At 40.2% G+C, this 16278-nt stretch overlaps 1 protein-coding gene across 1 annotated transcript in view; it reads right to left on the bottom strand.

The window, feature by feature from the left end:
* The window catches only part of ogdhb (oxoglutarate dehydrogenase b), a gene marked incomplete at both ends in the record, with an annotated part of 33113 nt that overhangs the window by 10091 nt on the left and 6744 nt on the right, over positions 1–16278 (bottom strand). Inside the window, 8 exons of the mRNA XM_079257045.1 lie at positions 2102–2281; positions 2677–2805; positions 4303–4482; positions 4723–4813; positions 4911–5057; positions 5128–5282; positions 6300–6415; positions 15139–15232. Coding sequence (XP_079113171.1) covers positions 2102–2281; positions 2677–2805; positions 4303–4482; positions 4723–4813; positions 4911–5057; positions 5128–5282; positions 6300–6415; positions 15139–15232 — 1092 coding nt within the window. The remainder of the gene's footprint in view (positions 1–2101; positions 2282–2676; positions 2806–4302; positions 4483–4722; positions 4814–4910; positions 5058–5127; positions 5283–6299; positions 6416–15138; positions 15233–16278) is intronic.

Raw genomic sequence — 16278 nt, 5'->3', positions numbered from 1 at the left:
TGACCTGCTCATCTTGGAAACTAAGAATTCTGCCAGATGTTTGCAAAAAATGCACAAAGAAGATCCTTTTCTCTTATCAACATTAGTTTTGTTTGGATACTAAATGCTGATGGGATGTTGTTAGGATGCTAAAGGCACCCCCGTCCACTTTGTGGCTTCTCCTCAGCACCAAAGATCCAAACTGATGAGTTTTTCTCTCTTAGTCTTATAATAAATCCTACACAGGAGATGAAAATGAAATGGTTTGGTTTTTTTCAGGAGGGAGAAGGACATGCTGCTTCCACCTTTTCACCAATCACTGATTACAACATTTTCTACATGAACACCTCTGTGAGCTTTCAGCGGATATTGGAGGCTTTTTATCATGGAGGGCTGAGGTTTACAACGGGCTGTAAATGCCTCATCACCACTGCTCTTCGTACTCTTGGTTACCACTATCCACACAGACTCTGCTGTTATTTCATTTGCAAATCCATCCTTGGTCTACAGCTAGAAAAGTAATCTTCCTACAAGTCTCACAGTCATGATCTTAACCTCCAGTCCTTCAGTGTTGCTTCGGTGGGCATGGAGCCGGGATGGGCAGCTTTTAACTTTGTGTTGTCTTTTAGGGTCATTTGGATTTTCTGTTCACATCTTTTAGTTTTATTTGTTTTTTAGTGTTTTTCAGGGTTTTACGGTGAACACTGGAGGAACAGACTAAGTCTGATTTTTGAAGAGATATGTCATGTTTTTCCTCCATGATCTGCTGGCTCTCATCAGAGGAAACTCTATCCACCTGTGGCTTCCTAACTGCCTCTGCTATTCATCAGTTTCATTCAGTTCACCTGCTTTTCATGTCTCACAACCGACTTAAACTCTCTCCAGTCTCTTCCCCTCTGCCAGATTATCAGCAGATTCATGTCTAGTTGTTTTCTAGCGGTCCACAGATTGGCTCCAGTTGCCGACCTACTGCTTCACGTCCCAGGATTACCCACCTTGCCTTGCCTTGCCTTGCCTTGCCTTGCCTTGCCTTGCCTTGCCTTGCCTTGCCTTGCCTTGCCTTGCCTTGCCTTGCCTTGCCTTGCCCAGCCCAGCCCAGCCCAGCCCAGCCCATGACGGACACCTCTAGTTTCTTGGATTTTCTGGTTACAGACCCTTGGTTTGTCTTTGGATCCCCGAGCTTTGTCTTTCGTCCTGGATAAGCACTTTGCCATAATCTTTACCTCCTGCCTCCATCCTGACCCTGTCTCTGGAGTCTGGACTCTAACAGCTGCTCATTCACCTGATCCTCTGCTCAGTCTCATCTCACATTCATTATTCCCAAATAAACTGGTTTGTTTACAGCTCCTTGTGTGTGGCTGAACTTCTGGGTCATCATGGTAATTCATTACAGGATGGACAGATTTTCTATTTTGATTTAATTTTAGTCAAGTTTTTTACTTCTACAGGGGTTGTCTTCTTAGTGTGATGGAGAAATCATTAATCTTGACTTAGCAAAAGGAATTTCTTGCTACGAAGGCAAACTGGACTCTAAAATTTATTCTCAATAGAAACAGCATCTTTTAAAGTTGTCTGTTTTATGTATTTTCCTTTACTTTCACTTGGTACGTTTCATTATAACTGAATTACTAAACCTCTAATGCATAAATACAAACCTACAGCATATTTTCCCACACCGACACAAGTCTGTGTTGTTTTTGTAAAAGTTGTAACATAATTTTACTTATAATTTTGTATTTCCTCAAAAATAAAATTATATTGAATCATATTGAATATTTCTACATATTATCCTGTCTATAACCGAGCTACACTTGGGAATTACTGCACCATCCGCTGTTGGTTCCACTGTTGTGGAAACAATGCACCAATGAACTGTTTGCATTTTTTTAAGCTGCATGCTTGTTTGAACCAGGTCTGTCTTGAGAATGAGACTCATTATCTCAATTTGTGTAAAGAAAGATTCAATCTAAAAAAATATTGACAAATGAAGACACTGTGCCTCTAAAGGCTGCAGTGATTTAACATCCTGTCCAGGGTTCACGCTGTCTCATGCCTGGGATAGACAGACAGCATTACACCCCTTCTCAGCTAACAGTCTGCTTTACAGCTCTTCTATATGTACCAGGTCTACGACGACATCTTTGTGGAAAGTGTTCCTCCACTCAGCTGCTACGTTGCAGACGTACATCACGGCCTCTGGGTCATCTGCGTTGACGTGAAAGATGGGGGCATTGACCACTCGAGCAACGTCCGTGGGGTAGGGAGATGATCGGGCCATGCGGGGATCTGTGGTGAAACCAATCTGTGTGGTTCAGAGAAACACATCGCATGTTGTTATTCTGCATTCGTTTGACAGCCGGAGCATTGATTATGAGTCATTTCACATTATTCACTCAACAAGATCTAAAACATAGTGATAAAAATGGAAATTAACACACAAAAAGAGCAGAAATAACAAGTTTAAGTTGGAACATAAAATATATAAAAAATCTGCAGGTTAAGCTGCTGTCACATTATTATTCACTCAGCAGTCCAGAACGTAAGCAATATGGTCAATACTTTTTAGTTAAAACCGACAGCGAGTGTTTGTAAATATGCACTGAGTCTTGTTTGGATAAACTGCAGGATTTGCAGGGTGGATCTGAACGGCAACATCTTACAGCTGGTAACATCTGGATGCTTGCTTGGCTTGTCTACCTGGTTGTTGACCACCACGTGTATGGTGCCGTGGGTGGTGTAGGACGGCAGGTCTGACAGGTGAAAGGTCTCATACACGATCCCCTGGCCCGCAAACGCAGCATCACCGTGCAGCAGAATGGACATTACCTGGAAGTATACCATGGTCTGGGTGAATACTCGATTCTGATTGGCTGCAGGTTGTCATTTAAAAACTAATATTTGACACCAGTTAAAAAAAGTTCCGTCAAATGGCCCAATAGTTAAAATAATAAATGAATAATAAATCAGTGCGCTGGCTCAAACAGCAGTCGGTAACCGTGGCAACAGAAATGTTAGCGACAAACGGGCAGAAAGAATATCTAGACTGACAACGTCAGACATCACATAAACATGATAAACATCCTCCCCAATTTCCTTCATATTGTGAAGAAATATGCATTTCAGGCAGAAAATAATCATATTTTCACTGGAATCCATTAAAAGGAGGGGGGCGGCACTTCCGTTCAACACTCTTTTATCTTTCAGACTTGATCACCTGACGGGGCGCTGTGCGCACACACACACACTCGCATTCATACCAAGCGGCAACCTCCAGCAGTTAAAAGTGAAGCCTATGTGAAAGTGCATAAAACTTCAGTTCCCCCTTCCTCTGCTAGGGGCTGGCTCCAAAACAGAGCAAATCCCCATAGACTCCCATGTTAAATAGACCAACTTCACAGCAGAAATAAACATGTTTACAGCCTGGTTCAAAAATCCATTTTCGGTTTATAGGTCAGGATTACCTTCATGACAACTGTGGGGGGAGTGAGTTTTTTTCTAACTCGCCCTTTTTGAAGTAATTTAATCTCGAAGTTCGGCTCGGTTAGCTTTTAGCTACAGAAAGCTCTGAAAGCTTACAGAAAGCTTAGCTAGTTAGCTCTAAGCTACAGGCAGCTAGGAGTTCGCTCGATGTGAATCATCTACCATGACGCTCACAGCCCCCCCTCTCAGCTCCACCTCTTTGCCCATATATCTATTTTCCGGGTGAGACGACAGGCATGCCCCTGCCAAGATGGCGATGGCAGGAACCGCCCACCGAGCTTCAGGTCAGCTCTTCAGAAACCTACGGGTGACGTCACGGAGGCTCCGTCCATCTCTTTACATGCAGTCTATGGTTCATACACACTGAGCTCCACACAATAACCCCTGGCTGCAGTGTACAGACTGAGGAGCATCACACCCGATGATGCGCTTTTAAGTGGGCGCATCATCGGGTATTTGTTGCAATAGTATCTGCTGTCGAACGCGCTGCAGGTGCTCTCAAAGCCGGTTACCTTTGAAACGCCACAACAAAAGACATTAAATAGTCCGCTCTGCCCTTTCTTATGAAAAAACATTATTTTAACAGCAAAAACAACATTAGTAAATGATCTTATTTCCTTTGTGAGTGACCATGGTATAAGCAGGATAATGCCCTCCGAGGTTTCCATTATCAGAAATTAATGGACTTCGCAGAGGCAACCGTCCGACGCCCCCGCGTCGTCCATTAATTTCTGATAATGGACACCTCGTCGGGCATTGTCCCTTACATATATTCAGGGATCTTCAGAAAATATCGCAGAAAATGTACATGTTCCCAGATTCCAGAAGACGGAGCCAGCGTACCCTCTTGCCATCAGTGTCTCCAGAGTAGAACTGCTCAGCTTTGGTCTTCCCCTGCACCACGGGATCCACAGCCTCCAGGTGGGAGGGGTTTGCCATGAGGGACATTGTGATGTGTCTGTCACTGACCCTGTTCATCCTCCTGTGATACATTCCCAGGTGGTATTTAACATCACCAGAACCCTGAAAGCAAAGTTTTAATTGTTTTAATCAGGATAAAACAGATTTTTAGCAGGTTAATAAAAAAAAAACCTAACATTTAAAAGGATTAGAAAGCATGCTTATTATATGTATTGGTGAGAGTTAAATCTCCTCTCTGTTAGATTAGCTTAGCTAACCTGGTTCTAAACTAAGTAAAGTACATCGTCGCAACAAACCAGCTTCATTAAAACAAACCCGGATCACAGTTAGTGATGTTCACACCTCATCTGCAGCCTCCAACTTGGAGTCAAACTGGCAGAAAATCTGGTCCAGATCCTTCCGGATGACATTAGCGAGCACGTTCAGCCTGCCTCTGAAGAGACGCAATGGGAGGAAGAACAGACAAAACATCAGTCTAATGGAAGTACTTTAAGTACAAGGACTCTCTCCATGTGGGGATAAGACCGCACCGATGAGGCATCCCCATGATCACGCTCTCCACTCCACTCTGACTGGACTTGTCGATGATGGTCTTGAGGGCTGGGATAAGTGATTCGCAGCCTTCCAGGCCAAATCGTTTCTCTGAGGACCACTTCCTCTGGAGGAACTCCTCAAACCTGTAAACATTTGGACGTGTAAATACTTTAGATCAAACCTCCTGAGCCGCTCCATCTGAGAAAGACAGACCTGGTGGATCGGATCATTCTGGCCAGAAGAGTCCTCTTCTCTTCCGAGTTGAATTGCATGATTCCTGGTGTTTCAAACTTCTGTCTGATCCACTGGCACTGCTCCACATCGTTAATGAACATGAACTCCACCCCGATATGCTGACAGTAGGCCGTCTGTGTGGCAGAAGGAGAGGTCAGTGTGTACTGGTTAGACTGGTCAAACAGGGCAACATGTTTACAGTCAGAGACTGATCAGGACTGTGTTGTGTTTTGAGAAATCAGATTTTTTTTTTTTCATGGAAAAATGAGCCCAAACTTGACTTTTTCTAATTAATAAGCAAGTTAGAAGCAAAGCAAAGAGAAAGATGTCATTTTTATTATTACTAGAACAGAATAGAATGCAATAGATAAAAGCAGACGTAAATATTCAGTGTGTATTCAGGAAATCAAACTGGGTTGATATTGTCACGGTGGCGGTGGGGATGTGGACCCAAATGCAGACATGAGCAAACAGGGATGCAGATTTAAGACTAATTTAATCCAACCAAAAGGAAACAGGGAACTAACACAATGATCCAGCAACTCAATACAAAAACTGAGGGTATAAATACACAGAACACGAGACACAGGTTAAACAGTTTGTTTGTTTACAAAATAAAACAGGAAACCAGGAGCAAAACATAACCTCATCACAGATATAATGTGACTGGTTTCCACAATATGACAACATCTGATACCTGATGAAATATTATGCATCTTCCATGCTTGGTAAAGGTCACTATTCTTCTTTTTTATTGTTAGTTATATGATGAAAATATGTGCAAACAACTTCAACACTGATGCCAAAGCTCTCTTTCAAGTTCCAGTTCTCTATAAGAAGCTTCATTATGAAGAAACTGACCTTATCATGAAGAGCAGGAGCACCCGATCCAGTCCTCAAGATCTGCTGTCCTGCAACTTTCAGATGCATCCTTCTCAAGCACACCTAAAAAAAATGGCTCAGTTCCCTCCTCTGCATGTCATACAGCTCTGCAGAGACATGCTCATTAGCATTTCATGTGATGGAGAAGGATGCATGTAAAAGTTGCAGGACAGAAGATCTTGAGGACCGGACTCGGACTCCCCTGATATAAAACATGTTAGTAGCAACAGGAAGGTTATACTGTAACGGATCATCTGCACATATTTTACCTCAAGGCGGCGAATAATTTCTCTGAGTGGCAACACAGTCTCATTTCCTCCGATGAAGGTAGTGGTGGGAAGCCGGAACACCTTGTCCAGGTCACTGTCAGACAGCCCATACAAACCTAAACGCAGGAAAAACATCAGCATGAGATGATGCAACACACATCTACAGACCATTTTAATCTGAAATTAGATAAATATACACAGAGGTGGGGAAATGGAACTGAGTGGGCAAAGACGTGAACTCAGACTCACACCAATAAACGGAGGACAAGTGGGGACTTCATTAAACCTAAAGGAAAAAAAACAGAATGAAGGGATTCCTGGGATTTGTGATCCCTGCTTTGTCTTCATCTTCACCACTGTAAGTCTCTGTGCAGCTGTCTAATCTGAAAGATTATGTTCACTTTAAAATACCGCAGTCACTTTCCTGACGGGAACAGAAACATCGCAGCGGTTTCTCCTGGACTCTGCAGACTATTTTCTAAATTCATCAGTAATTCTTGTTAAATGTCAATAACTGGGTTTTTATGATCACTGCTTACAAGTCAAAGCCATGCTTAAGACTTTTTGAATATGCCTTAGGGTGCATTCCTATCAGGATAGCACACTAGACTTGGTCCGGTCGGGGACTTGGCTCAGTTCTAAGGGGGTGTATCCATGTGGACTGAGATCGTGTTCACGCTGCACTTTGGTTAAACCAGCCAAACCATTAGAATAATATATCCCCATTCCCACCAAAGGTGCACCTTTTTAGCAAAAGAGAGGACAAGAATAGAATAGAACTTTATTGTCATTCTACAGTCCTTCATAGTGTGCAACAGCCAGCAGATAAGACCGACGTGAAGAAGAAAACTCTGTTTCCTCCACCTGTAAGTTAAACATGGAGACCAAACTATGGTTTTTTTGGGTTTTTATTGTGTCTTATGCAAGTATACTGCAGAAATACTCTGCAACAATGGACGCAGTATGAACACCAGACGAGGCAGAAGATCCTTAACGCCATCGCTATGGATTTACCCACAATGCAATGCTACGCCACATGCAGGAAGCGACTTTTTTTGTAGTTTCTTCTTGTATTTGGTCAGCTTGAAACAGGCTGAGATCTGCATTTGTAGGCGGATGAAGTCCGCTTCTTTGGTCCAAATCAGAATTTGTTTGGTGCGTTCACATTTCCCCAAACGAAGTGGACTTTCCGAGTAATTGGATTCAGATCAAAAAGGCTGATGTGAACGTGTCCTAAGTTGTTCCAGAGTTAGGAAGAAGACATTTTAGACAACTTTCTTTGCCTCTGCTGGTGCACGAAAAGTCTGAACTTTTGTACATATTTTATGACGAGGCGTCTGATCAGCTGCTTTTTCACCCAGTCTCTTCTCTGAGATCTCTCCAGCCAGTAAAAGTCAACCAGTATGTCTAAAATTCTCTATTTCTACATCTACTGTCCCATTGATCGATAAGTTTTTATATATATATATATATATATATATATATATATATATATATATATATATATATATATATATATATATATATATATATATATATATATATACATAGGTATATATCGATAAGGTTTTTTATATTTATATGCAGATACATACATATATATATATATATATATATATATATATATATATATATATATATATACATATACATATATATATATATATATATATATATATATATATATATTTATATATATATATATATATATATATATATATATTTATATATATATATATATATATATATATATATATATATATATATTTATATATATATATTTTTATATATATATATATATATATGTATATAAAAATATATGTATATATATATATATATATATATATATATATATATATGTGTGTGTGTGTGTATGTATATACATACATACACACAATAACTATGTACTAATCAATACTATGTCCTGATATTTTTGTCCACGCTTCACTGTAACACAAGAAGGGGGTACGTATTTAATTATACACTTTCCTGCTCTATCTGTTTTCATACAAAATGCCTGGAAGTGGCTCATGTTTGAATAAATTCAGTAAGAAGCAGCTGATGTGCGGACTACAAGCCACACACAGGACAGGACTTCTGGGCCAGATTTACTGGTAATACACTGTTAATATCCTGAGGATGAACAGTCTCAGACATCAGAAAGAAGCTTGTGTTTATCTAAAGCATGTGATGTCCTGGTTGCATGAAATGCAGATAAGGCAGAGGGTGGGTGGAGCAAGGCCTGCAGCTGTGTGTGTTTGTACATTTACAGTATGGAAGTGAATTAGTACAAGGTGGGTGCGTGCGTCCAGTGTGCTAAAGTCAGCTCTGTGTTGCGTAAGACGTCTTCAGGCTTCCCTATCTGAGAACTGCTTCATACATAAAAACAGAACTTCTCTTTGATGGAGAAAGTAATCAAGCAGAATTGGCCTGTGATCTAATCACAGTAAAAGTTTTAGTGAAGCAGTTGTAGATAAGCCTGGATAAGTCCTGTTTGACCCCGTGGTCCGCTGAGCAAAGGCTGTCACCAGCCTCTGTGGTGACAGTGAAATATTTAGCAGAGAGAAAAGCACTATTTTCCTCTCTGTCCTTCTTTTTATCTTGTTTGCTCACGTTGCTCAGAACTGAGGGGAAAACAGAACATATAGAGCAGACACAGAGCGACACTTTCACTAAAAGAAGAATGAATTTAATGTGTCCTGACGTAAGCTACTCCACCACTGTAATATAGGTTAATGATAAATCAAATCTTCACTAAAGGGCTTCGAGTCCCTCACATCAAACCTGCTAATCTAAAAGCTTTGTGGAGTTGTGGCTTTAAAAAAAACAATTAGTAAACTACATTTAGTCTCCGAGTCGTTGTTTTGTTGTCTTAAAGGCTGTTGTCTGTCTTTCACCAATTCTAACACCATATTTTTCATGTTTGATTAACTCATAACTCATAAATTTGACTTTTTTAAAAATCTCTGCAAGAAAAAAAAAATGCTACAAAAACCTTTCACAACGGTTAGAATGTGTGATAGGATGTCCTAGAACGGAGCTGTCCAAGTCTGCTCCTCGAGATCTACTATCCTGAAACTTGTGACCCGTCACCAAAACACCAGAATCAAATGGCTAAACTCCGTCTTGTGCGTGTCAGTCAGCTCTGCAGAGGCTTGGTAGCGAGCCTTTTTTTGGATTCAGGTGTGTTGGAGAAGGGACACATGTGACAAAGCTGCCTTGTCACTGACACCCACACCCCCAACCACCTACCTGACTGTGTTCCGGGTCGTCAGGCCCAGCAAATCTCTTGCAGTCCCACGTAGCCGCTTTAGTTCAGTCATGCCACCTGTCAGGTAGCAGACTAATAGGGGTGCACACCTATTGGTTTTGCCACAAATACTGGGAGCAGGTTATGGGTGGGAAAACTACTGGGGTGTCATCTTCATCTGCTGGGGGGTTGGTGAAAACTGGGTTAAGAGGTTTACCTGTGTTTTATGGCTGGAGTATGCCGCAATGCGGCAAAGACGTCATCGCCCCATGACTAACGGATTTTCAGATTAATACACCGTAGTATCATGTTTTTTTATATGTTCATCTGTGGAAATATGTACGGGGTTATGTTCATGAACTTTGTTGATATGGTTTCTTTGGGTGGTCGATATATTGTTGGGAAATTTGGGGGAAAATCCCATTTATTTGTAGTAATGGGAAGTTCATGGGAAGGGGCGGGGCATTGTGTTTTTAAGACGCTCATGCAGAGCGGACCGGGGCAGAGTGTGAGGAGTTAGTCGGAGAACTTGGTGTGAGTAATAAAAACGGAGTGTTGATGGTTTGCAGAGCGGGCAGCCATTATAAATACAAACTTGTAAATTGTGTAAATAGCTGGCTGGTCACTGTAAATATCACTGCACTGTGGAGACTGATGCGCACAATAAGAAAAGGAGCCACGACTTCGCCACATCATTGTACAGCGAACAGAACCCCGTCACAATGCATCTAAAGAGAGTAGATCTGGAGGGCGACACGTAGGCAGACCTGTCCGAGATCATGATTCTCATATCAGGTGTCCGAAATTAAGATTTTAAAAAGAAGGTCAGATCCAACGGCACCAAGAGTAACATAACATGAAGTACATACTGTATCTATTACCAATATTATTTCTTGTGCTGTATTTGGGCTGAACTGTGGTGTGGTGATTAACGCTGCCAACTAACAACAAGGAGGTTCCCGGTCCGAATCCGGGCTGGGCCTTTCTGTATGGAGCGTCATCCTGGACTCTTTCCAGGTACTCAGGCTTCCTTTCACAATCCAACGCATGCTTGTTGGTTAGCACTGCTAAATTCTCCTATGTCTGAGTGGTTATTTGGCCCTGTGATAAAATGACGTCCTGTCCAGGGTGCACGCTAGCAGCAACTAAATACATGTGTTTGTATGATTTCAGTGCTAAAACCGTAGACTGTATATAGAGATGGGTGGAGCCTCCGTGACGTCACCCGTAGGTTTCTGAAGAGCTGAATTGAAGCTCGGTGGGCGGTTCCTACCATCGCCATCTTGGCAGGGGCATGCACGTCATCTCACCCAGAAAATACAAATATAGGCAAAGAGGTGGAGCTGAGAGGGGGGCTGTGAGCGTCATGGTGGATGATTGACATCGAGTGAACTCCGAGCTTTCTGTAGCTTAGAGCTAACCGAGCTAACCTGGAGATAACAGGAGCTAACCAGCTAACGGAGGTATGCAGGCTAAAGCTAAGTCACGTTGTTAACCGGCAAAAAACCGCGGTTGTTCTACGTTCTTCTGACTTGAAGCGGCAGATCGGGTATCTGTCAAACAAAAGGACACGCCCCTAAATATGCCGAACTTCGAGATCAAATTACTTTTAAACGGGCGAGTTAGAAAAAATTCACTTCCCCCACAGTTGTCCTGAAGGTAAACCTGACCTATTAAACCTGAAATGGATTTTTGAACCAGGCTGTAAACATGTTTATTTCTGCTGTAAACATGTTTATTTCTGCTGTAAACATGTTTATTTCTGCCGTAAACATGTTTATTTCTGCTGTAAACATGTTTATTTCTACTGTAAACATGTTTATTTCAGCTTTATTCATGTTTATTTCTGCTGTAAACATGTTTATTTCTGCTGTGAAGTTGGTCTTTTTAACATGGGAGTCTATGGGGATTTGTGTTTTGCAGCCCCTAGTGGATGAAGGGGGAACTGCAGTTTTATGTACGTCCGCATAGGCTTTATATTTAACCGTCCATCTTTCTTATACGGTCTATGGCTACAACTGACAAGGCTTTGTTTCCTCTGTGTGCCATGTTTGATCTGTCATCTGTAGCTTATTGAGTAAATCAAGAGATTTCAGATTAATCCTCAAACACACAGGGGGATAGTTCAGAGATGCTCTAACTGGAGGGATTTTAAAGGATAAGCGATAGGATTTTTTACTAACTGCAGCTATGACAGAGAAGCCCAGGTAAAATCACCATCATGCTGTAAAAAAGCATTTGGACTTTGTGGGAATTTATTTTTTTGGAACAATCACTTGTTTTAAATAATAAATAATTAAAGGCAGAGTATTTGATGAATTGGTGGAATTAAATATCAGCTGAGTGAACAAGATATGTTTTTTTTTACAACGTAGAGAAATCCCCTGAAACACCCTTACAGTTTCATCCCACCTCCATCACTCAGAAAACGCTGCATGTGAGTCACAAACACACAAACTGCAGGCTGAGTGCCCACCACAGCTTCTCACATGTTCTTTTAGACAGATTCGGGTCCTCACACTGACCCATACTCCGTCCTCTTTGAACCTCTCGCTGAAACTGAACAATACTGCTGGTAACCATGGTAACACAATAGTACATGTTGCAACAATCACCTGGTTTGAACTCAGAGGCCCAACCTTTTCATCAATACAAAGAGAGTTTGCTGCAAGCATGCATAATACAGCACAGCAAAGCCACAGACACACATTTCACTTGATTCTGACACTTCAGGATCAGCTGCACGTCAGCCAACAATCAATAGAAACTGCATTAACTACGCTGCAGAGAGTGGTGTTGACAACCACAAAGCATGCTGTCTTATCTCCTCCCCTCAGAAAGCATCACTGGCCATAAAGTACGTCCTGATAAAAAATATCAGTACACACGTTTAAACGCAACTGGGACTTTATAGGGCACAAATTACTGCATGAAGAACAATAAACGGGTCAAACATGTTGAGCATTTGGTAAAAAGACATGAATGAACAGCCATGCCAGCAGCTCGGTAAGGATTCAGCACAGCTGTGCCTTGAGTAAACTGCTGACATCAGCATGCAGCGCCCTCTCTCAGCCTATCAGCAGCCAGACCAGAGCATCACAGAACAACACGTGTTGTCTTATCTCACCGGGAACATAACCCGACATGCGGTGTGTCTGCAACAGCTACTACGTCAAGCTCATCAGGACCAGAAAATATGATTAATGAGTGGATAAACATGTTGTGTTACACAAACTATAAACTATAAAATAAGAAGCTGTTTGAAAATAAAAATAAATAGATAAATAATGGATTCACTTTTTAACTAAAGTTTATCCTGCAGATTTAATCTGCCTTGTTTTTCGTTTATTACAGCTACATTCTGAAAAAGCCAAAAGTCAAGCTGTTTATTGACAAAAAAAAGACAAAAAATGTAAAAAGTCCTGCTATCTTTACGTATTTTATCTCATCCTGCTAAACTTTAAAGGTTAGCTTAAAAAGATTTACCCAGAAACATGTTAGGTACTGACATTTGGTTTTCTGAGAACAAAAAAATTTATTTAACTCCAGAACTGCACTTTCTGATAAAAGTCACTCATTTTCCAGGAAACTGAATAAACTGTACCTATCAGGCAAACTGTGAAGGTGCATAATATTTTTTTGCTCATCAACTCCAAAATATGCCGATGATCAGGTCAAATCTAGTCAGATATGGAATTAAATAATGCTTTTTCAGAGTGCACAGTGTGCGTTGATGTGTCCGCCATCTATCAGGACCGTTGCAGCAACATGCACTGACTTCATTAAGTGGTTTTAAATCTCTTTTAAAAACTCATCTTTTTATGTTTGCTTTTAACTCTGGAGAGCAGGAGCACTAGGTCTTCTCTGTCTTATTTTGTCTTTTAACTATTACTAATCTACTATGTTGTCTTTATTTTAATGCTTTTAATGTTGATTTGTTTTATTTTACCTGTACAGCACTTTGGTTACTTTGAGGTATGTGAAAATGCTCTACAAATAAAGTTTGACTGATTGATTGATTCGCTGTAGTTCCAGACCAGCGACCAGACCCTCCCACATGAGAGCCATGACCTGCGGCACTCAGTCTGAAAACAGCGTTCAACTGATGTTGACGTGTTACGCATAGAGTTAAATCATATTTTTTGCATTTTATGTACAATTTTTCCCCCAGTTTCCTCCACTTCCTTACGCCATGTCTCTGTATGTAGTGTCCTCCAGCTTATCCCAGCACAGCTTGTCTTTATCTGCTTCATACCTTTTTCTTGACCCAGCTCTGTGATCAGGACTATCAGTTGTCTGGCATCCTTCTCCATAACTGCCTAACATACTTTACAAACCGGCTTTTGCACGATAAGTAAATGTAAAAAAAAAAAATGCAATCAAGCATGTTTGTTCATAACATAATCTCTAGAGCTGTGACGATACGCTTTTGTCCCGATCCGATTCAGATTTTTTTGGGTGCCGATTCGATTTCAATTGCGATTCTCACAATTCTTCGATATTGCTGATTTTGTAAATTAAAAACATAAAAAAAGGACAAAACTTTTTTTTGCCCGTCATTTTTCTTGATTTCAGTTTGGAAAAAAACAACACAGTAGGCAGACCATCATTCTGCTGCTATAATGCTCAGGAAGACAACTAAAAAGATTAATAACAACTATAAAAATGACAACAATTTTATAATGGATTATTTCTATTTGTTTGGGGGAAAAAATCAATTATTTTTAACCAAAAAAAAAAAAAAAAAAAAAAAAAATCAAAATTGTGAAGCAAAAAAATTCGATTTGACTTTTCCACTTTTCCTAGTTATCCCAGTTAAATCTATTCCATCTGCGACTTTTTGCTCATTTTAAAGCTTGGTTAAGACTGAGTTAAAACTTATTACTCATTCACATCATCTCTAATACTTTCATTAAGCCTAAATTTCTCAAATATTCTAATCTCCCCTCACTATTGCAGAAGTAGCTCTGGTCAACAAGATGGACTATTTGGGGAAAGAGAGAGCTGGTTTCCCAAAGAGACCAGAATCAAACATTTACCAAGTATGTTCCACATTTTTAATCAATAAGCATAAAGAAATTCTGGTTCATATCACCTATCTTCTATAAGCTGAGGTTCTTCTGGAAGCAGATAAACACCTGTCAGTGCAGGTTTTTTCTGATCCGTGGCCACTAGCTTGATTATAAAACAGCAACAAATAATCCTTTTAACAATAAACTAAAACTTTTTTTTAAAAAATACCGTCTTTATATGTCTCCTGAAAGTAAAAAGTTTTAATGTGAGAATGTGTGAACTTCAGGTGGGCAGTATGATGCTAAGAGGATCCAGCAGAACCATGTGGTGGACAAAACCCACAGTAAACTCAACACAAAGCAAAGATTAGGAGGTCTGTGGTGGATGTAAGATCACCCAAATGAATATTCTGTTAGGGCAGAAGGCAGAAGGAGACACCAAAGACTAACATATGACATGCAATAAAGAATAATATGATGGAAAAGAACATAAAGCAGCAAAGAATCTGCAGAAAAGAGGAGGCAGAAAACAGCACAGAAAAGGAAAATCAATATACAGCAGGATTATTGTTCTTACCAACGTTCTGGAAACCAATGGTGCAAGGGGCATCGTCAAAGTCTACACAGCTGATACCCAGAGGGTCCAACTTGGCTATGTGATGACCTCGAACCTACAAAAAGGCAGAGAGTTTAGTGAATGTGAAAGTTTTTGTGTTTCCACGTGTGTTTAGAAAGCAGCCAAAGCATCTTCCAGTCAGGCTGAAATTGTGTTCAGAAGTTTACTAAATAACTCCATCAATCATCATCATCTCTTTCTTTTTTCCTATGAGGGGTTTTCTCTTCTTTCTCCGTCCTCTCCGGTCCGGTCCAACAGAACAAACTATACAATCCAAACAATAACGCAAAATAAATATAGAAATAGAATAAAAATCCAGAAAATCAAGGGGATCATTATATCCATAAAGCTTCTCTTGGCAAAGTAAATTTGCTCAGCAGAACACAGCATCCAGATGATCATTCTGCTTGCCTAAATGCTGGACAAGACATAAAAAAAACAACTTCATAAATTAATCTAGCTTTTTGGGGTACACCTTTTCTTTTTATACTGTTTTATATTGTTTTATATTTTTGTATTTTTACTAGTTTTTACTTGCATTTTATTTCATTGCTATCTTATTAGAAGATTTTATTGTTTAATCACCCAAAGTTTTATTTTTCTATTTTTTTTATTATACTTGAGATAATTTTATCTGTATTTTCTGTACTGTGAAGCACTTTGGTCAGCAGGAGCGGTTTTAAATGTGCTATTTGAATAAAATCAAATTGAATTGAAGTATCTGACTCCACTATAATACCTCCAGGTCTGAAGTGTTGATAGTGACACTACTGAAAAGCTCTTAACTGCTTTATTTCTGCCAAATTTACCAACAGCATTGAAGCCAGTCATTAAGCTGGGGCTGATAACTGATAGGCAGGATGGGGGGGTGAAAGAGCAGCTACTCACATCTAACCCGGCAACCCAATGCATCCGCAGCTACCAAGGCTGAAACATCAGCTGATGTTTACTTACTGTGTAACAGCTGCTGCTATGTGTTAGAGTAATACTGCAACAGCACTAAGAAAACTACATTTATACACATGAAATTGGTAATTTTAAAGGATAATAATGCCTTTCCTCTCTGTTAGGGTTGTTAGCACATAATGCAAAATGTACTTT

This window comes from Telmatherina bonti, assembly GCF_933228915.1.
Source record: "Telmatherina bonti genome assembly, chromosome: 17".
NCBI classification, from domain to species: domain Eukaryota; kingdom Metazoa; phylum Chordata; class Actinopteri; order Atheriniformes; family Telmatherinidae; genus Telmatherina; species Telmatherina bonti.
Note: the sequence above shows the minus strand (reverse complement) of the source record. Positions and strands in the feature narration are given on the sequence as shown.